At 54.5% G+C, this 21,291-nt stretch overlaps 1 protein-coding gene and 1 pseudogene across 3 annotated transcripts; one reads left to right on the plus strand and one right to left on the minus strand.

The window, feature by feature from the left end:
- Positions 1 to 2,970: 2,970 nt before the first annotated feature.
- LOC121133830 lies at positions 2,971 to 3,856 on the minus strand (annotated as a pseudogene).
- A 3,655-nt stretch (positions 3,857 to 7,511) lies between these two features.
- Garem2 (GRB2 associated regulator of MAPK1 subtype 2) lies at positions 7,512 to 21,210 on the plus strand. 3 transcript variants are annotated; one of them, XM_040730905.1, is made up of 7 exons: positions 7,526 to 7,747; positions 9,511 to 9,731; positions 10,397 to 10,537; positions 15,693 to 15,823; positions 16,358 to 17,419; positions 18,126 to 18,295; positions 19,062 to 21,210. In XM_040730905.1, exons 4-7 carry the CDS (start codon positions 15,797 to 15,799, stop codon positions 20,068 to 20,070), a joined length of 2,268 nt encoding a protein of 755 aa, XP_040586839.1. In that variant the 5' UTR covers positions 7,526 to 7,747; positions 9,511 to 9,731; positions 10,397 to 10,537; positions 15,693 to 15,796; the 3' UTR covers positions 20,071 to 21,210. The 3 variants fall into 3 exon arrangements, with proteins under 3 accessions (XP_040586838.1, XP_040586839.1, XP_040586840.1); XM_040730904.1 differs by lacking the exon at positions 9,511 to 9,731 and having other exon boundaries at positions 7,512 to 7,747; XM_040730906.1 differs by lacking the exons at positions 7,526 to 7,747; positions 9,511 to 9,731; positions 10,397 to 10,537 and adding an exon at positions 13,224 to 15,498.
- Positions 21,211 to 21,291: the final 81 nt, after the last annotated feature.

The raw sequence follows: 21,291 nt of genomic DNA on the forward strand, positions 1-21,291 counted from the left end.
CCAGGTCCTCTGAAAAACTATCCAATGTTCTTAACCACCGAGCCAACTCTTTAGCACCCTAACTCCACAATTTTTTACTTTCTGAATTAAGCTTTTGGCATCGTGTTATCACCCAGCACAAGCCTGTTTAGATCCTCATTTATGTTTTCTTCTAGTTGTTTGATGGCTTCACATTTTACCTTGTGGTATGTGGTCAATTTTGAATTAACTTCCATGGCCTGAGTTCTGCATCCAGGTTCAGTTTTTGTTTGTTTGTTTTGGTTTTGAGACAGGGTTTCTGTGTGTAACAGTATTGGCTTCTCTGGAACTCGCTCTGTAGACCAGGCTGGCCTCGAACTCACAGAGATCCGCCTGCCTCTGCCTCCCGAGTGCTGGGATTAAAGGTGCGCCACCAACACCTACATTTCGGTTTCATATACACGTCTTCGGTGGCATTTGTCTCAGCGCCTTTTGCTGTAGCCTGTCCCCACTGAGTTACCTCTGATCCTTTGTCAAAGATTGGTTACCTTGTGGCTGGAGAGATGGCTCAGTGGTTAAGAGCACTGCCTACTCTTCCAAAGGTCCTGAGTTCAATTCCCAGCAACCACATGGTGGCTCACAACCATCTGCAATGAGATTTGGTGCCCTCTTCTGGTGTGTAGGCAGGCAGATGCAGACAGAACATTGTACACATAATAAATAAATAAATCTTAATAAAAAATGATTGGTTACCTTGGTGCACCTACTGGGAGTCTGTCTAGGTCAACAAACAACCATCTGTTGCATCCTTCGCCAATTCATCAGCTTGATTCTTATCAGATAACCAAGAATCTCTGTGATTTGGCCTCATCATTTGCTGTCATGGAGGCCCAAATGACTCCAAGTCCACCTGAAGTGTCTGTTCAGGCAAGTGTCCTTCTGAGATGTTCTGGAAGACCCAATAACATGAAGCATTTCATTGGGGGTAATCTGAGAAAATTTTAAGATCATGAAACTCTTGAAAAGGACAACTCAGTTTAAAAGCAAGCCCCGAGAAGATGATGACATCTCAGTTTACAGGTGTCTCAGGAACCTGGCAAGTGTCTCCACAGGTGACACATTGACACATAAGCCTGATGGCATGGCTTCCGTCTGGTATGCTGTCCTAAGATGGAGTCACCTATGACACTGAGATGAACGACCTGTGGGGGCCCAGCTCCTTCAGGGGAAGGGTCCTGTGCTGTAAGGAAGCCTGCTCACCTCTCATTTCAGCAGGGCAGCGGAACACAGCCCCCTGCTATCCTAAGGGCCAGAATCCCCTCCCCTGCAAACCTTTGCTTACTACCGTCCCTGTTGCCCGGGACAGTTCTTTCTTCCTTAATGCCCTCCTGCCACTCTCCTGCCCAAGGAAATCATCCTATAAGATCCCAATTTCCCTTTGGTGCTGCTGCTCTCTGGAGACTAGCGGCTTCTCATTTAAATACAAGCTTTATCTTCGGCCTCAGGGTGACTCTACTGGTCTCATTCTCTTGTGCATCCTCAAGCCAACCCTGAAACCAATGGAGGAAGGAGAGAGAACAACCTCCTACGGCATGCATGCACACACAGACAGACGCATGCATGAATGCAGGCATGTGCAAATAAGAAAAGCTGGGCATGGTAACGCATGGTAACGCGTGTTTGTAGTTCCAGCCTTCGGTAGGCTGAGGCAGCACAGGTGGGGTGGCCACTTTTGAGTGTGAGCTACACAGGGAGACACTGTCTTTAATTTCAGGACTTCATTAAAATAACCTTTATTGACAAGTATGGTCTTATGACATATCTCTGGCTGTCCTGGAGCTCACTCTGTAGACCAGGTTGGCCTAGAAATCACAGAGATCCAAATGCTGGGACTGAAGGCATGCATCCCCACTGTCCAGCTTTTATTTTATTTTATTTTTCTCGAGACAAGGCCTTTCTGGCTTTCCTATGTAGGCCAAGAAACTCACAGAGATTTGATCACCCTTGTCTTCTAACTGCTGGGATCAAAGGTGTGTGCTACATTTCCTGTCTTGAAGCCTGGAATTTGGGCTGAGGATGGAGTTTAGATAGTAGAGTGTTTGCTTAGAAACTGCAAATACCTGGGTCTAATGCCCACAAAAAACTGGGCGTGGTGTTATGTACTTATAATCCTAGCACTGAGGAAATGGAGGTAGGGGGATCAGGGATTTAAGGCAATTCTTGCTACATCCTGGGCTATGCAACACCCTTTCTCAGAAAGTCAAAGTAATCCTCAGTTACATAGCAAGTTTCTGGTCAGCCTGGGCTACATAGTGATATAGCTGAGTTGTATATCAGTCATCTAACATGTGCAAGGGCCTGCATTCATTTTTTTTACTTTATTAAAATACTGAGTTTATTTCACACCTATATTTTTGTTTCCCTAACATTTCCACATCTGACCACCACTATTACTGTGTCCTATCATAACATTCCATACATACTTAAAACCAAGGGTGGAGTTCCATCCTTGAAAACTAAACAGGCATTTTAGACAACACATTCTTGGCAATGGAACCTGAACAACATTTATCAAACAAAGTAGGGAAAGTTCTCACTTTGCATTATTAAAAGGACAGCCAGATATATCAACTGTTACAGAAATTAAGTAAGACAGAATATTTCAAACTGTTTAAGCCATTATTTATTTTTTGGTTTTTTGAGACAGGGTTTCTCTGTGGCTTTGGAGGCTGTCCTGGAACTAGCTCTGTAGACCAGGCTGGCCTCGAACTCACAGAGATCCGCCTGCCTCTGCCTCCCGAGTGCTGGGATTAAAGGCGTGCGCCACCACCGCCCGGCTAGTTCTACATTTGTAGTAAGCACTTCCTCTTGAGATTTTGTTCCCTGAGTACTTCAGAAGTGTGGACTCCTTTTTCATGCAGACTTTCAGTAGAGAGCCTAAATGGTATCAGTTTTCATCGCCCTACAAATTCTGTTCTTTGATTTCTCAGCTTCTCCATTTCTTGTTTGTTTGCTTTTGGGGTGCTTACTACTTCCTCCACTGCCAGAGATCTTGAATAGCCTCCTGGTCAGTCATCCGGAAGCAATTCTTCACATAATTAATGAACTTGGCTTCCACTTTGGGAAGAGAACCACCTTTTTCTATACTTGCTTGCATTTTTGCCTTAATGTCTTCTACAGAACTAGGTCCTTTTGGGGTTTTAGGAGTTTTTTCCTGTTTTTTGAAGGACTCTTGACCTTTTGATCTTGGTGTTGACGGTTTTAAGTCTTTTCCATTTTGGTTTGATTTTTGTGCATTTTTGGCTGGGTATCTCGTACAGATTTCTTCACTGGAACTTTTTCTTCAGCTTCTTCATCATCAAAATCATCATCTTCATCATCTTCATTATCCTCATCATCCTCTTCCTCATCTTCATCGATTTTTACTTTTTTCTGTGGAACCTTGCTACCTCCTCCAGTAGCAGATCACTTGCCAGACATGAGTTTCACATCCTCCTCATCTTCATCTTCTGACTCGGCATCCTCCTCTACAGCTACAAAATGCTGTCCACCAATGTGCACAGGCCCTGAGCCACACCTCAACCGGAAGACCACAGGTGGTGTGGTTTCAAAGCCCCCAAGGGAAACTTGGTTGTACAGACATTTTCAAAGTTGCCAGTGTTACTTTAATTGGACTGCCTTCATAGTTCATTGCTTCTGCCTCTACGATGTGTAATTCATCTTTTGCCTCTGCCCCTAAACTAACCGTTCTTAGTGACAACTGGTGTTCATTCTCATCATTATCCACCTTAAAGTGATAATCTTTGTCAGCTTTTAGTTCACAACCGAAAAGGTAGTTCTGTGGCCTAAGAGAGCTCATGTCCATGTCCATCGAGTCTTCCATGAGGTGGGGGCATGCACTTCAGTGTGAGAGACGTCGGACGGTGGAAACTGCCTGCTGCTCCTCAGAACAGACACGCAGGACGGAATCAGGCCAGGGAAGGGCGTGCATTCAAATAACGTATATACACACAGAGAGATACATTGTACACACAAAGACACACTTAAATAACAAACACTCCAGACAGACAGACAGACAGACAGGCAGGCAGGCAGGCAGACAGGCAGGCAGACAGACAGACAGGCACACATACACACACTCCACACTGACAGAAGACAGACAGCTACACACACACACAGACAGAAGACAGACACACACACTACACACAGACAGACAGACACACACACACACACACACTACACACAGACAGAAGACAGACAGCTACACACACACAGAGAGACAGAAGATAGACACAGACAGACAGACACACTCCACACAGACAGACATGCGCGCGTGCGCGCGTGAGCACCCCAGCACCCAGAGTGTGAATTCAAAATGACTCTTCCCACTTAAAAGGACCAGACTGTTGGGCCCCAGCCCGCACAGGGTCTCTGTGAGTTGCTTGTCAGCCAACAAGTGCATCCTGTTTTCTAGTCCTGGCTTACTGCCCCGGCCTTGCCCCACTGACATCCACATATAGCATGAGGAAGACACGATCTCTTCCACCTGGGGTTTTTGCACTATGCTGTAAGCCTGAATATAAGGCTGCTCCCTCTCTGTAATAAAGAAGAGACCTCTTAGTACAAATGACTAGATGTCTTGTCTTTCAGTTCAATCTCCAGGCTTTCGCCAGATATATTAGACTTGCTCATACCCAGACGTCACAGGAGAAACGACTGATGCCAGGCTTCGGGCTGGAACACATAATGTGCACTTGAAAGGTCTGAACACTCCGCACGGCGAGGAACACATGAAAATGCTACCGCAGATGTGACGCCTACATCCAGGGTTTGGCAGTCACACGACCATATGTCCCTTCATACCTGCTGTCTGGAGTCTAGGTTATACCTGTTGGCCTAGCCTTTACACTATAAACTGTCATATGGTGTGTGACAAAACTTTTCCTGGGGAGACACTGTAAGCGTTTCAGGATGGATCGGGACAGGATGGAACAGGAGTGGGTCAGGTATTCTGGTACTCGGGAGTCACAGAATACTGAGTGTTACACAGCTCAACTCAGGTGGAAAGGTATCCTGGAGCTCGGGAGCCAAGGACCACCACAGGTTGCAGTAAGCTTAGCAGCTTACAGCCTTGCCTCAGAGAAAGGCTTCTCTGGTGTATCAGCTCCACTCCGGCAGGACAGGGTCTTCCATCTGGGGATGTTCGCCTAGTGTAGCAGTTTTGCTCCGCAGGAGGTTTCTCAGGGGAAGTTGCTACAGTTCAGCTCTGCTTCTGGAGAGCGAGAGCCAGGATGGGGAGCGGAGTGGGAGTGTAACAACTCCGCTCTGCCAAGGGAAGGTTTCCAGGGAAGGTGTTACAGCCCTGCTCGCTCTGCTCTGCTCTGCCCAGGGTCGCCTCTGCTCCATCGCCACAGCAAAAGAAGATCTTCACCCAAAGCTCATCCAAAGGGAATTGGAAGGCAGCTGGACCAGCCAAGCTAAACATACACAGGGTTTATATAGGGATTCTTGGGGGTGGGGAAGTTTTTCCAGAGTAGGGATTGGTCCGATTTCAGTGCTGAGCTCAGATTGGCTAGAGCTCTGCTCGAGGATTGGTTAGTTTTCTGCACAGGATTGGGGTCAGATTTGGCTCTGGTTTCTGGGCCAAAGTGTGTTTCTTTCTCTGGTCCTTTTTAGCCTTTTGGCTCCAATTTTAGGGCCAGGGTGCATTTCTTTCACTGGCTCTGATTCCAGGGACAAAGTGTGTTTCTTTGGCACTGGTTTCAGGGTCAGGGTACATTTCTTTGGTTCTGGTTGCAGGGCCAAAGTGTGTTTCTTTGGCTCTGCTCAGGGTGTGTTTCTTTGACTGGTCCCTTTTCCCAACAGACACAACATCCACATCTCCTCAGGGAGCCCAGGACAGACCTAAGTACTGATACTACCAAAGTTTGGCTTGGCAAACCATGAGTTTTGTTGGGGTTACTTACAGGAATGTGGGTGAGAAGTTACTTATAGGTGCAGAAACGACTCAAAGACAGCTGCATCACGAAAAACCACCCCAGCATGTGTGACAGCTCACTTAGCTGGGAACCTGGAGCACACTGCATGGCCTGCAGGCTGCCCAGCAGGCTGGAGAGTGTCCTTCCCAGGTGCCTCAATTGTTCTAAACCTCTGCTGTTTCTTGCTTCTTCCAAGCAGAGGGTCTGGTCTGAGTCTTCTTTGCAACTGGCTTTGGGGAGGGACCTAGTGAATAATCTGGTCAGTTTCAGGGACTTCCTGAAGCTCTTTTGAGTTGTTTACCTTGCTCAAGAAGCTTCCTGCGGGATGGAATGTTTTACTCTCGAGGAATTTGTTACTAAACATATGGTCACACTAGTAAGAGAGACCTTGTACCAGGTGGAAAAGTGAACTTTGACTCACTGACCACTTTCATCCCTTCGTCCTTTGTCTGCCCCGTGCCCTCTAAAATTTACTGAGCCTCGTCTAAAGACCAAAAGTGATAGAAGGGCTGGGGATGTATCTCAGTGCTAGAGCATTTGTTTGGCATGTGCCAGGCCCTGGGTGTAAAAAAATAAAAAGAAAAAGCAGGGGGAGGGGGTCTGCTCTTGACACTGCGGCTCAGGGCTTCGATGCCCATTGCATCGAGGGAGATTAAGGCAGGAAGATGAGTCAACTTAGACTACACACACACACTCACACACACACACACACACACTCCCTTGTCTTGAACAAACAAAACAAAAACAAATAAAAGGTGTCATATGTTGCCATTTCCTTTGGGGCTCAAGGCCAAATGTCACATGCATCAGGCAAAAGGTCGTGTGTATACATGCGTGCAAGTTTCCTGAGGGCACAGAGTCCATGCATGGAGCCTTTTAAGGACCAGCCCAAGGACCAAGGGCCACTTCTTGGAGGGCACTCAGCTACGACCCGCCTGCACCTGCAGAGGGCGCCGCAGGCACACTGAGGTGAAGAGTGGCTCAGGCTGGGTGCGAGGTGGGGGCCAGCACAGCTTCTGGGAAGGCTTGTCCCCTAAGGGAACTCTGAGCTGCAGCCAGGAGGGGATGAAAGCTGATGGGGGAAAGAAAGAGAAGATGAAAAAAAAGAAAAGAAAAAACAACAAAAACCCCCAAACAAACCGAGTTTTACCACTGACCCCAGTCGCTCAGGTGCCTGAACCTGTTTCCCATCTATAATGTGGATTGGCCTGGGGGTGGACTTGGAAAGTGCACTTACACGGATTCGGAGACAAATTAGATCCTCTCTGCTTCTCCCCAGCCTAAGCATCCCCGCTGCCTGCTAACCTCCAGCTTGGCGTAGCCGATGTGGGTACTGCCGCAGGGATGGATCCGGACTCCACGCAGCAGTGGCACAAGGGGGCACCTAGGACACCAGGCTAGAGCCCCACCGACCTGGTTCTTCTCCCCACTCCCCATCCCGAGCGCGGGGTCGCCGGCCGTCACCTGGGCACTCCGGGGGTCGCGGGCCCGGCGGGCGGGGCGCGGGGCGGGGATGGGGGCGGGGGCCGGCGCCCCGTGGGAGGAGGCCGGCCACGTGACTCCCGCAGCCCGGCCGGTCGGGCTGCCAGGAGGGGAGCGCTGCTAAGGCCCCGGGTGGTGGCGGCGGGCGCGGAGCCCGAGCCGCGCGGGACTGGCCGTCGGGGCCCCGAGACGGCGGCCCCCGGAGAGCTCCGATGCCATGGAGAAGCTGGCGGCCGGGCTGGCCGGACTGCGCTGGAGCATGGGCGCTTTCCCGCTCGACCTCATCGTCAGCCGCTGCCGCCTGCCCACGCTCGCCTGCCTCGGGCCAGGTACGGGGTGTCCGGGGGTGGGGGGACGGCGTGGAAGAGCGCGGACAGTCGGGGCCCCGCTCGTCTGGGGCTGGAGGGACCGCAGTGTGCACTTGGGCCCCTGCCCTCCGGGTGCCCGGCGGTCGGAGCCTCGCCTGACTCCTGGGGCGGCTCCCGGGACAACCGGAGCTCCCCCCCCCCCCGAGCCCGGGGACCGCTTTCTGAGCCCCATCTGGGCACAGGGTTAGAAGCTGGCGGCAGGGCTGGGACAAAGTTTTCAGTTCCCTCTGGAGCCGAGAGCGTTGCTGAGTCTCTGGGCCGCTCCGTCGGTGCACCCCGCTCTCCAGGCGCTGGTCCGCCTCTGCCCCGGCCGCACCCCCTTGGTCCCTTTGTCTCCAGCCTCTCACCTTCATCCTCCTGCATCCCTTGGACCGCTCTAAGCCTTTCTCCTACCCTCACCCGCTAGTCCCTTTTTGGGGGACATTGCTTGAACCGTCCTTTGGCATCCTAAGGTCCTCTGGTTACCCTCAGGAGGGAGAGGCCTGAGTGAGCCGGCCCACTAGGCGCCCCCCCAGCGCAGGACCCTCGGCCCTCCCCCACCTCTCGTTCCCTTTCTCCAGCAGTCCCCCGGTGTTGCGATGATGGGACCGGGACCTTGTTTGGGAGAGCCTGAAGGTTGCACAGAGCGAGAGGACTGTAGTGTTGGTGGAAAGGGGAGCTGCTTGGCTGGGGGAGGGGCGGGAGCCGGGGCTGGCAGCCAGGCCGGGGGGTTTTGTGTGTGAGAAGAATAGAGGTTTGGCCCGCGTTGGCACACTCGCTTCCCTGAATGCTAATGGGACTCCTGCGCTGTCTTCTTGGACTGGCAGCCCCTCCTCCGACCGGCAACAGCAGGAACTGGGTACAGTGGGCACCAGGCTGGCTGGAACACGCTCTGCGGGACCTCGGTGTCCGGGTCCCTTAGCAGGGATTCCCGGCAGTCCAACTCTGGTGGGACCTCACTCTCCGCTCAGCGTGTGACCCCAGGGCTGTGTGAGCAGCTGGGCTGTGTCTGCTCGTGAATAGGGAACTCTCCCCTAGGTCCTTCCTGCTGACTTCCCACGCATCTCTTTGACACCCCTTTCTTTGAGTCCTTTTCTGTATAGGCTGGGCCTCCTCTGCCTTCCCCGGACACCTGTGCATCCCATTATAGTTGCCAGTTTCCTGCCTGCCACCGGCCTCCTGGGTTTGGGGGGAGGGCCATGAATGAATGAATGAGCAATGGTGCCTGTGACCGCGTGGTTATGACTGTGGTCACCACTACAGTATGAATGTATACTTGAAACGGTGTGGCCTTGGAGGCACCCTCGTGGGTATGCATTCAGGAATCGTCCCTTGGTGGGATATTGACACTGAGTTGTGCTGTTTAGGTGACAGGCATTTGAACTGTTGGTGGTGGCGACCCCTGGTGTGTATACCTGTGTGGTTTTGGCCTGTGTCCCTGTGGACGAGTGGGTGGGGCCTGGAAAGAGCTTGTAGAGTTGGAGACTGCAGACCTTCATCTCTTCCAGGAGCTAGGGAGCTGAGGAGGAAGTCTCAGACAAACTCCCCTGGCGAGCTCTCGCCCACAGAGTGGACCGTCCTCCCTTGAAGGCCCCCGAAGGCCCCCGATACCGCACCCATTCATACATGCCATTTGGACATGTTTTATGAACCCCCCACTGTTAGAGTAAACCGTTTCCATGGGTGTGTGTGTGTGTTGGGGGGGGCTGGGAAGGAGACATCCCCACCCCCACTGTGCCCACCAGCTGCATCCAGGATACGCCCCATCAGTCTCCTGGAAGCCGGGCTGCAAGTCCTGCTCCCCTGGAAACCGTTGCTGGGGATGGAGCCTCCGGGGGCCAGGCCCCTCCCAACTCCAGCACCTCTGCCCCAGCGCTGCCTGGTGAAGCCTGGTTTCCCTCCTCCCCTTCGTGTTTCCTAAATCCCCTGCGTGTCCGGCCCCAGCTTTAAGGAGTGGTTTCTCAAGGTGAGATTTGGGTGTCCAGGGTTCACTCCCCCGTCCTTTGAGGTCCCGTGACCGTGAGACTGAGTTCCTGTGAGCTGACAGCGACTTTGTGAGCTCTCCTAGACAGGACCCACAGGGACAGGTCCCGTCTCAGCGCTGCCCGTGCCTAGACTGGGCACTGCCTAGGCAGGATCCTACTGGCGTGAATTTGCCCGGTTCAAGAGCAAAGTCTCTCTTAACTCCACGCAGGCCGATGACGTCCCCCCTCCCCCACGTCCCTACATGCCCTCAGCTCAGTGCTTCAAACTTGCTTCCTCCCTGCCTCCTGAGGCCTGAACGTGCCTGGAGGGCAGGAGCTGGCTGGCCAGGACTCATCCACTGGGAGTCCCTAGCCCCGGCTTGGACTGGGACCGCAGACATTGCAGTAGGATGATGAATGAGATGCTGTGGATGCTATCATTGTGGAGGCCCCGCAGGGAGTCAGGGCTCTGAGGTTCAGGCTGGACTCACAACCAGAGGCCACAACATGACAGCCCACTACTGCCCACCCCCCAGTGTGGCTGAGCAATGCAGGGGTCACGGGGCGCAATTCCCGGGCAGGGGCTTGCTGAGGAGGGGGGGTCACCCAGTCTTTTCTTCCTCTCTTAACCATTCCTCTTCTTGCCCTCTTCCTGTCTCATACCCAGGGGAGTATGCTGAGGGCGTCAGTGAGCGTGACATCCTGCTGATCCATTCCTGCCGCCAGTGGACAACAGTGACGGCCCACACCCTGGAGGAGGGCCACTACGTCATTGGGCCCAAGATTGACATTCCCCTGCAGTACCCAGGTGTGTCCAGCTAGGGCCAGATGCCTCAGGATCTTGGAGCATGGGGAATCAGGAGAGACTAGGACCAAGGAGCAGGGGGGGGATGTATAGCAGAAGCCATCGAAGATCACCTTCCTTTGGAGCTTCAGGGATGAGCTAGGACATGCTAGTGGGGTGATGGCTAGGGGTCAGGGGTCGTGGTTAGAGTTAGGGCTTAGGAGTCTCAATACTGTTTGGAGAGACTTGTTTCTGAAGAGGTGGCACTCAGGTTTACTGACTTTAGATTCTTTTTTTTTTTTTTTTTTTTTGGTTTTTTTTCGAGACAGGGTTTCTCTGTGGCTTTGGAGGCTGTCCTGGAACTCGCTCTGTAGACCAGGCTGGCCTCGAACTCACAGAGATCCACCTGCCTCTGCCTCCCGAGTGCTGGGATTAAAGGCGTGCGCCACCAACGCCCGGCTGACTTTAGATTCTTACTTTATGTTTTAGACAGGCTTTTTACCATATAGCTCAGGCTGTCTTTGAACTCATGTCTAGCCTCTTGCCTCAGCCTCTGGAGCCGTTGTGCCAGGTCACATTTTATTTATATTTTTAAACATATTTTGAAGTAATGGTTAAGATATACTTTTGTTTTGTTTTGTTTTCCAGACAGGGTTTCTCTGTAACTTTTTTTTTTTCAAAGACCGGGTCCCACTCTATAGATCAGACTGACCCTGACTTCACAGAACTCTGTCTGCCTCTGCCTCTCAAGTGCTGGGGACCACAGCTGTCAAAATGGACCCACAGATTTAAGCCACTCCAAATCAAACTTTTTCCCTAATTGGAGAGCGTCAAGGCTGTGCCCTAAGCTGCCCTTAACGCTTTCAAGTGCAAACAAAGGGAATGTCTACTAGAACCTTCTACCAGGATTGCTGAGGCCAGCTTGTGGCTGCCTGTTAGCTTGGACACCCCGCCTCCCCCAGGGTTGTGTTAAACTTACAGTCTTCCTGGACCGGCTCTTTAAACAATGCTGAGGTGTTAGCTTTCTAAAGAATTCGCTAACTACCTACTTTCATGTCTTTCATATCTGTTTTTTATTCGTTTGAGGTACTGGGGTTAAAACTAAGACCTCGTGCATCCCAGGCAAAGTGCTTTACCTCTGAGGTACATCCTCATCCTACCTTTTTAACTTTTGTTAGATTTTTTATTCATTCATTATGTGTGTGTGTGTTTGCACATGTGTGTGACAGCACATGCGGACATCAGGGATCAGGTTGCACATTCCCGGCTTCTACCGTGTGGGGCACAGGTCTTCAGGTGTGGCTGTAAAGCGTGGTCACTGCTGAACCATCTCAGCTATCTTTTTATTTTGAGGCATGGTCTTGGTAAGTTGCCTGGGTTTGCTCTGTCGTCTAAGCAGGTCTTGAACTGGTGCTACTCCTGAGTGGGTTGGGGTTACAGGCCGGCACCACGCCACCAGGCCTGGCTCTTGGCGTTTTACGAAAGGTTTTGTGTGAAGACAGAATCTACTGCTAAAAGAAGTGTAGCACGCCGGGCGTTGGTGGCGCACGCCTTTAATCCCAGCACTCGGGAGGCAGAGGCAGGTGGATCACTGTGAGTTTGAGACCAGCCTGGTCTACCAAGTGAGTTCCAGGACAGCCTCCAAAGCCACAGGGAAACCCTGTCTCGAAAAACCAAGAAAAAAAAAAAAAAGAAGTGTAGCACTTCGATTTTGCAGTGACGGGGGCCACTCAGCCATGTATCCTAACCACTGGACTCGTCTTGCTGTACCACGCCAGCACACAGAGCTGTGGTCCTCAAGGTACCAGTCCAGCGCCATCCCAGGAATGTCTCCACGCAAGCCCAGGGCAGCTGCAGCTAGTGCATTCCAGATCTTGGGTTGGGGGACGGACATCATCGTTTTGTTCTCAACATTTCGCTCCCTTTATCTGAAGAGTGAGGCTCCAAGTCTGGGCTTTTCTCTCCTGTACAGCTCTTCTGTCCCTGCCCCCAACAAGGGCTGCAGCCTTAGGAGCCAGGAAGGCTCCCATTCCCTCCTTGGTCTAACCACTGCTCTCTCTGGCCTGGGCCTTCCTTGAGGCAGTGGGACAAGGCTTAAACCTTGGCCCAGGTTTGATCTGCACACTTTCAGGGCTGGCCTCTGTCCTTCCAACCCCCCAGGGAGGAAGCTGCACCAAGGATCTGGCTGACTTGGGGTTCTATCCTGGCTTCAGGCTTTTAGTGCCTGTTCAAGCTAGAAATTCCCCTAGCCGAGAATTTGGCATTGGCCCTACCTTCGTGGGCTAAAACCCCCCATCATTTTGGGAAAGCCTTCCCTTTCACTGGTGTCTTTAAAATCCTGGGAAACCAAGTCACAGAGCTCCCAGAAAACCCTGAATGGAGGGAGGGAAGGCCCCAAGCCTCTGCCCCATCCATTTTGATGCCTCCTTAGTGAGCATGGGAGGTGGGGACAGGACAGAGGGGTGACAGCTGGCCTGTAGGGCCTGCGGGGCCCCAGCTCCCTCTTCCGCTGGGCGCCTCACTCACTTCATGGGAGTGAAAAAGAGGGGGCTGGGCCTCCAAAGAGGCTCAGAGTACAGGCTCCACACTGAGCCCTCCCAATGAATTAATAATGACACTGTCCAGGCCGGCTGTGGCCGGCGGGGGAGGGGCGGGGCTGGGGGTGCTGCCACTGTGGCCGCCCTCTGTCTCTAGGCTGCAGGGAGTCAGGGTGACTTGGTGTCTAGAGACATCCAGGCCAGTGCTGCCTGTCCAGACACCTTCCCCAAGCAGGGGCTATTTCCAGAGCCTTGGCCTTGGACTCTGCAGAGCCCTAGTCAGGTGAGCCCCCTCCTCTCCAACGTGAGCCAAAGAGTGTGCATCCATTTTACATATAAGAAACCAAAGTCCGGATAGTAAGTGACTGCACGTGCCGATTGGTGGCACAGCCAAGACTCAGTGGCATGCGACTCTGAAATCTGTGCTCCCTTCCCACCTAACAGCGGCCAGGCACCTAATCGGGACTTGTGCTGACCAGGCAGGAGCAACTGAGTCGCTGCCGCCATTCTTTAGCAGTGGGTCAGGTCTGGGGAGCAGCTGTAGGGCGCTCCTTTCTGGAGAGGATGGTCGGTATAGTGCAGTGCTATGGTCCCCGGATCCTGTATGCCTTGTTTGCCGCTGACACCGTTGTGGGAGGCAGGGGAGGAAGCTGTAGGGTAGAGAAGGTTTCTAGAGGCCAAAGCATGACTCCCGGGAGGTCTCCCGTCCTTCCTCCCTGCAGAAATGACCCAGCTTCGGGGCTGAGGGGGGCGGGGGCTGGATACCATGGTTACATCGATCTTCCCTGCCACATCCTCCCATAATCCAACCCAGACCGGGCTCCAAATCTCGCCATGGGGCAGCAGGCATTCTCCATGCCTGCTGCGTGTGGTTGAAGAATGGGGGTTCGTGTGTAGCTATGGAGAGGAGGAGACGACAGCTGGTTAGAGAGTGTCAGACTCCTGCGCCCTGACACTGGCCCCCTCCTCATTTTATCTCCGATGCCTTGGGCTGCTGCATCTCTTCCCTCTAGTGTCTGGGAGGTTGAGGGTGGACCAGGACCCTCACTGCAGCTTGCTCCAGGGCACCACCCCGTCCCCCTTTCTCTTTCTTGCTCCATGCTGGATGTTGGTGGTTCCGGTCCCGCCATTGGCCAGCAGCTTTCAGGCACCAGGGGCCTCTTAGTCTCCCTCTTCAATGTGTGTTTTCACTAGGAGCATTGTGGGCATGTTTCTGGGTCACGGGTTCCCAAGGGTTTAAGACTCTCTTTCCCACTTGCTGACACCCCTGCCCCACATGGCTGCACTGGTGTGTCAGTCTGCTGCTCTAAGCGGTGTCCCCACACATACAAGTGGCCCTTCTTGGTCTTCAGGCCTCCACCATCTTCCTCTTAGCTCCCGGCGTGGAAGACTTGGCCATCCCCACAGTGGGCCGGCCATGTGTATGACCCTCACTCCTTTCCTTCACGTCCCTCCTTGTGTCACTGGCCTCCGAGGAGTCTTCCTCCCGAGGAGCTCATAGATCTGCTCCCTGTGCACTGCTCCCTGGCTCTTCTCCAGGACTTGTTACGGGGCTGTTTGCCTGTCTTGCCAGAGCTCATCTTGGATCGCTGTGTTTTCCTTGCTCAAACTCCTCCAGGGGGCCTCATTCATTTTCCCTGGTTTTATTGTGTGTGTGTGTGTGTGTGTGTGTGTGTGTGTGTGTGTGTGTGTACATGCATGTGTATGTGATGTTCATGCAGGTCTGTACGCCACAATGTGTGTGGGCACATGTGTATGCATGTATACTAGTGCCGAGGCCCAAGATTGGCATCAGGTGTCTTCTTTCGTCGCTCTGCACTGTGCGTTGCGGCAGCGTCTTCCCTTCTGCTGGTCTGGGTTGCCGACTTACTCTGAAGATTTCCTATCTCCACCTCCTTCCAGCTGGGATTGCAGATGGTCGGCCATTCCCACCTAGCTTCCCATGTGGGTGCTGGGATCTGAACTCCCATTCTCAGGCTTGCACAAGTGTCCCTGAGAATCGGAGCCTGAGGGGGGCGGGCCATGTCCCCAGCCCCCTTCATTTCTTACAGAATAAAATGTCCGTGCTGGAAAGTCCCTCTCCTTTGGAAGGTGCAGCTTGGTGGACCCCCACTCACTGGGCTGGGCAGGCCTCTCTTTTGGAGCTCTTTTCTCACAGGTGTGCCTCAGGACTTGTCACTAGCTGCCATCCCTGGGTATTACTGTCCCACCTACTATGCCTGAATTTCTTGAGAGAGCAGGCTGTTTACAGAACTGTCCATTCTGAAGGGCCTGCCAGAGAGACGGACACAACCGTGGGTGTGTCGTGAGCGTGAACTCTGCTGAGAGGATGCAGCAGACTAGGGAACTGTCCTCCATCACCCTCGTTGTTGGTTCCTCTCCTGTTCTGACCTCTTCCTTTCCGTGTGAAGCTAGAGTTCTTCTCAACCTGCCTTTAAGCTCATGTAGGTAGGCACAAACATGGGTGTGGCTGGTGAGGCAAAGCGGACACTTAACATGGGATGTCAGTATACCCGCCTTCTGCCTGTCTGAATTCCCAGAGGGACTATGAGTTTAGGACAGCAATTGTCAGAGACCTGGTGTTCCTAGGATGCAGGCCTGGCCTTCCCCAGCAGCCTGTGCCCCCCCTCCTCCCCCCGCAGGCAAGTTCAAGCTCCTGGAGCAGGCTCGAGATGTCCGAGAGCCGGTGAGATACTTCAGCAGTGTGGAGGAGGTGGCCAGCGTTTTCCCTGACCGAATCTTTGTGATGGAAGCCATCACCTTCAGTGTTAAGGTCAGTCCTGGCACGGGGCAGGATTTTCCCAAGCTCACTCCCCCCCTCCCCCGGGAGGGAGGGAGGGAGGGAAGGAGGGAGGGAGGGAGGGAGGGAGGGAGGCTTCAGTGCACCCTTTGGTACAGTCAGGCCATGCCGGAAAAACATTCTGCAGACGGAAGGACTTCCTAGGAAAGGCGGTGAAGCAGGAGTGGTGTGTGGAAGCGTCACGACCTGATGAGGACATTCAGGGTGGCCTTCTTGTCCATTAATTCCTTTCTCTTTAGAGTAGTCTTGGGTGGTGAGGCATTGTTGTCACGTAATAAAACCTGCCATGTCTGAGTACTTTCAAAGTACACCTCTATACTAAGAGTATCATCATATGAGTAACTAAGGACCCAAGGAAAACGTTAAAAGTCGCACAGCTTTTCTCCAGTCCCAGTCCGGTGCTCTTGCAGGAAAGGACCAGAGACTCTGCGGAGCTGGAAGCTCAGCGGTGTGTGACTTTCCTTGGGACCCTGGTTCGAGCCTCACCTTGTCTCTGGGATTCCCCAGGTGGTGTCAGGCGAGTTCAGCGAGGACAGCGAGGTGTACAACTTCACACTGCACGCGGGCGACGAGCTCACTCTCATGGGCCAGGCAGAGATTCTGTGCGCCAAGACCACCAAGGAGCGCTCGCGCTTCACCACGCTCCTGCGCAAGCTGGGCCGCGCTGGGGCCCTGGCCGGAATGGGTGGCCCGGGGAGCGTAGGGACCGCGGGGGGTGGTGGCGGGGCCGCCAGGCCCGTCAAAGGCAAGATGCCGTGCCTCATCTGCATGAACCACCGCACCAACGAAAGCCTGAGTCTGCCTTTCCAGTGCCAGGGCCGCTTCAGCACGCGCAGCCCGCTGGAGCTGCAGATGCAGGAGGGCGAGCACACGGTGCGCGCCATCATCGAGCGCGTGCGGCTGCCGGTGAACGTGCTGGTGCCCAGCCGGCCGCCACGCAACCCCTACGACCTACACCCGGTGCGGGAGGGCCACTGCTACAAGCTTGTCAGCATCATCTCCAAGACGGTGGTGCTGGGGCTGGCGCTGCGCCGGGAGGGTCCGGCGCCGCTGCACTTCCTGCTGCTCACCGACACGCCGCGCTTCGCTCTGCCGCAGGGCTTGCTAGCCGGGGACCCGCGCGTCGAGCGCCTGGTGCGCGACAGCGCCTCCTACTGTCGCGAGCGCTTCGATCCGGACGAGTACTCCACGGCTGTGCGGGAGGCGCCCGCAGAGCTCGCCGACGACTGTGCCAGCCCGCGCCGGGCGCGCCTCTGTCTGCCCGCACCGCGCGCCCCCGGGCCGGTCCGCGCACCTGGACCACCGGGTCGCCTCGGGCCGGCCCTGCCCGCGCCCGGCGACGGCGACCAAGAGTACGTGAGCCCCGATTGGGCAGGCGCGCCCGAGTCCGCGGCCGCGTGCGCCGAGATCCCCTACGAGGAGCTGTGGGTGCATCAGGCCCCCGAGAACCTCGCGGATGCCCGTGTCCGGCCGCTGCCAGGGCCCGACCTCATCTCCTTCGGGACCGTGGGGACCCCATGTCATGAGCCCGAGGCACCACCGCCTCCTGTGCCCCCCAAATCCGAGGCGGTGAGTCGGCTCTGCTGTGTCCTGGAGGGAACTTAGGCAGGTTTTAGAGGGCCACAAAGGTATTGACACCCAGGCTCCTGGGTTGTGACAGGATGGCCAGAGCTAAGAGGGGAAGGGAGAGGGGAACAGACCAGAGCAAGCCGCAAGGCAAGGAGAACTAAGGATGAACTGGAAACAGAGTCACCCGAAGGGAAAGTTCCGACATGCCCTAAATGTCGCAAATCATTTCCAGCAACCCTTAGGTTCCTTGGGCGTTAGAACCACATAATAGGTTCTGAGAAGTTCTGCGCTGAGGAGGATTTTTAACAGGTCCCCATTATCTTCAGGACATTTCCCTCATAGTCACACCTATTTATTATATTAGCGCACTCTTTGGGGAACTTAATATGGAAGGATCCAGGTGGTAGATCCTGTCCCTCCCATTTGTCCTTCTTGTCACCAACCCCGCACCCCCCCAGTATCTCTATTTGCCCCTCCCCCAATCTACTAATATTTACAGTGAATTTATGGTGGAATGGGGGACTATGGTGGATCGAGTGTGAGGGCCAAATAGGCTGTAGATGGGCCAGGTGGACAGCTGGGTCACCTAGACAGGGCAGTCTCCCTGCTGGGTGGGATAAGGTGTCAGGCTCAGATCGGCAGTCCCCCCTGGGAAGTGAGATGAGGAGGCCAGCTGCCTAGTGAGGCCGTCACCTTCTGTCTGCAGGTAAAGGAAGAGTGCCGCCTCCTTTATGCCCCTCCCGTACCTCCTCGGGGTGGCAGCAGTTGTGGCAGGCTCACAGGCAGCCCGCCAGTGCCGCCCCGATTCCCCAAGCTGCAGCCTGTCCACTCGCCCAGCTCCAACCTCTCCTATTACTCCTCTGGCCTGCAGGATGGGTGAGTCACTCACTCACTGCCTTGGTCCCCGACTTTGCTCAGACCCGTGGAGCGGTGGTGGGTGGTCATCCCTGCACTGCGGTTCTGCTGCAGGAAAGCACCCTTGTTCCCTCTCTCTCTCTCTCTCTCTCTCTCTCTCTCTCTCTCTCTCTCTCTCTCTCTCTCTCTCTCTCTCTCTCTCTCTCCCCCTCTCTCTCTCTCTCTCTCTCTCTCTCTCTCTCTCTTCCCCCCCCTCTCTCTCCCTCCCTCCCTCCCTCCCTCTCTCTGTCTCTCTCTCTCTGTCTCTCTGTCTCTGTCTCTGTCTCCCTCCCTCCCTCTCCCTCCCTCTTTCTTTCCTTCCTTCTAGATTTATTGATTGTATGTGTATGAGTGTTTTGTCTGCATGTATGTATGGAGGGCAGAAGAGGGCAGCAGGTCCCCTGAAACTGGGGTTATGGATGGTTATGTGCCACCATGTGGGTGACGGGAATTGAACCTGGGTCTTGAGCAAGAGCAACAAGTGCTCTTAACCACTGAGTCCAATCTTCAGCCTTAAGATCACCTGTTTTTCAATTTGGGGTTTCTCAGTTATAATTTCTCCTGCATGTTCTGACATGACCTGGGGACTTTGGGGATTCAAGAGGGTCCCACACTTTGTGGTTGTCGGGCTGGCTAGCTCTGGTGAGAGTGGAGGGATAGTCTCCTGCTGCGGGCTGTGGGGAACCTGTGACTGTCGTGTCCATCTCTGCCTCATGTGCACACCCTGTGTGCCTGTCTCTTTTTGTAGGGCAGGATCCCGCAGTGGTAGCGGCTCCCCGTCACCGGACTCATACTCCCTGTATTGCTACCCTTGCACCTGGGGAGATTGCAAAGCCAGCGAACCCTCTAGTCGCCCGCCCCCGGGACCCATGCCTTCTACCACCACTCAGCCCAGCCAGGTCTCACGAGCCCTAGCAGAGCCCCCGAGTGCTCGAACCACCTCCCTCGTAGGGGCGGACACCCCAGTGGTTAAAAACTACCATGGCTGCCCACCTCTCTTCAAGCCCTCCCATCCCCAGAAGCGCTTTGCTCCGTTCGGTGCGCTCAACCCCTTCTCTGGGCCTGCCCACCCTTCAGGTACTCCTGCAGCCTCTTCCTCTGGGCCCACATCCACCTCGGGTGCCCTGGCAACCTCCAGCCCCACACATTCACCAGGCCCAGGCCCTCAGGGCCAAGGTTACTCCTCCTCCTTGTCATCCTCCGAGTGGCAGGAGCCGGCGCTGGAGCCCTTGGACCCATTTGAGCTGGGGCAGGCTGGTCCTCCCGAGCTGGAGCTGCGGCGCTGCCAGGAGCCCCGAGCTGTGGGGGCACCTGGGTCTGCACCCTGCCTTTCACCACTTGGCCCCCCCAAGGCCTTTGAGCCTGAGGGCTTGGTGCTGAGGCAGGTCCCCGCCGCATTGTCACCAGCTGCCTTGCAGGGGCCTGAGGCAGGAGGAACCCTACTCTTTCTCACCCAAGGGGGCCTTGAAGGGTCTCCTGGCAGTCCCAGGGAGGGCGTCACAGCCGCTGGAGTCCGGGATGCCACCTCCTGGCAGCCACCAGCAGACTTGTCCGCCCTCTCCCTGGAAGAGGTCTCACGCAGCCTGCGCTTCATTGGGCTCTCAGAGGACGTGGTGAGCGTCTTTGCCCGAGAACGCATTGATGGAAGCATCTTCGTGCAGCTCAGTGAAGACATCTTGGCTGATGACTTCCACCTCACCAAGCTTCAGGTCAAGAAGATCATGCAGTTCATCAAAGGCTGGAGACCCAAGATCTGAAACATCCGGCCGGCGGCGGCTGCACAGCCTGAATGTTGGGAGCAGAGGCCATGGGGTCGGCCAGAACCAGCACTCCCAGGGGCAGGTCCTTCCCGCAGGGAAAATCTGGGCCAAGACTGAGGCTGCTCTGTAGGTTCTGAGTGTCCCAGGGGAGACACACTGGGAACTGTGGTCCTCGGGGACAGACCCTGCAGGAGCATGTCCTGCGTTTGGGAAGAAAACTTGGGGAGGAGGTGCTGTTCTGCACCTGCCCTGGGGAGTCCTTTGCTGCCATTCCACATCAGGGAAGGTGGCATGTGTGTCAGCAGGCGGCTCCATGGAGGCAGAATGCAGCCTTTCAGACAGCATACACTTCTCAGCCCTTTATGTTCAGGCCAGAGAGCAAGGGAAGATGTAGCTTCCCCAAAGCGCCCTCTCCTTCAAGCTCTGGGGGTTTGGTCTGCCCCTGCTCCAGAGTTAGGGGTGTCACTTCAGTGAGGTACCCTCTTTCCGGCTGCCCCCATGATTAGGCACTTGGCCCAGATGAACCAGTGACGCCTGTGTATGCCCAGCCCCGAGCCTCTGCTTTGGGCTTCGCTCTGTCGTCATCACAGCTACCTGTGGTTTCCCCTGGGGCAGTCTGAGGACGGTTCCTGGGAGAGTGGCTAGATGCAGGCCAGCTGCCCTTTGATTCTAGAAACAAGCAGCGGTCAGATACTCCCAAGCTGCCTGTCTCCCACTGTCGGCGTTTGGCTCTGATGGACACTGGGGTCTTCCTTGTTGTCACTGGGACAGGACAGTGTGACTGGTAAAGGAAATATGCTGGTTCCAGAGCTCGGCCCTGTGCTTACATGGTTCGCAGGTGATCTCTGGGCCCTGCAGTCTCAAGTGTGGTCTGTATGACAGCCAGAGGCTTGGCTAATGCACAGGCCCACTGCACTCTAACAAGGACCACACCCCTCATGACCGCTGGCGTGGGGGGGCAGAAGGTGGCAGTTTTCTTGTCTGCCTTCCCTGACCTACTTAGGTATTTATTTTCTTTCCCAGTAGTTAAGCCCTGCCCACACCTGTGCCTGTCAGAGGGGAACACGGAAGCTGTTTGTCTTCTCATAACTAATGAATCCTCAAGGATTAGGGAAATAAAGGCTAGACCACAAACTAGTGAAAGTGTGGGGCCTTGGGTGTTGGCTGATTCCTTTTTTGTTGAGGCTGTGAAGACCAAGGGTACAATATGTACGTACG

The sequence above is a fragment of the Mesocricetus auratus genome, unplaced genomic scaffold (genome assembly GCF_017639785.1).
Source record: "Mesocricetus auratus isolate SY011 unplaced genomic scaffold, BCM_Maur_2.0 Super-Scaffold_100024, whole genome shotgun sequence".
Classification (NCBI taxonomy): Eukaryota; Metazoa; Chordata; class Mammalia; order Rodentia; family Cricetidae; genus Mesocricetus; species Mesocricetus auratus.

Excerpts from the sequence above, each read along its gene's own strand:
- Garem2 (XM_040730904.1), top strand. The coding sequence starts at position 7,636 with ATGGAGAAGCTGGCGGCCGGGCTGGCCGGACTGCGCTGGAGCATGGGC. Across the intron at positions 7,748-10,396 it reads GCTCGCCTGCCTCGGGCCAG|GGGAGTATGCTGAGGGCGTC; the intron begins GTACGGGGTGTC and ends TCTCATACCCAG. Across the intron at positions 15,824-16,357 it reads CCATCACCTTCAGTGTTAAG|GTGGTGTCAGGCGAGTTCAG; the intron begins GTCAGTCCTGGC and ends GGGATTCCCCAG.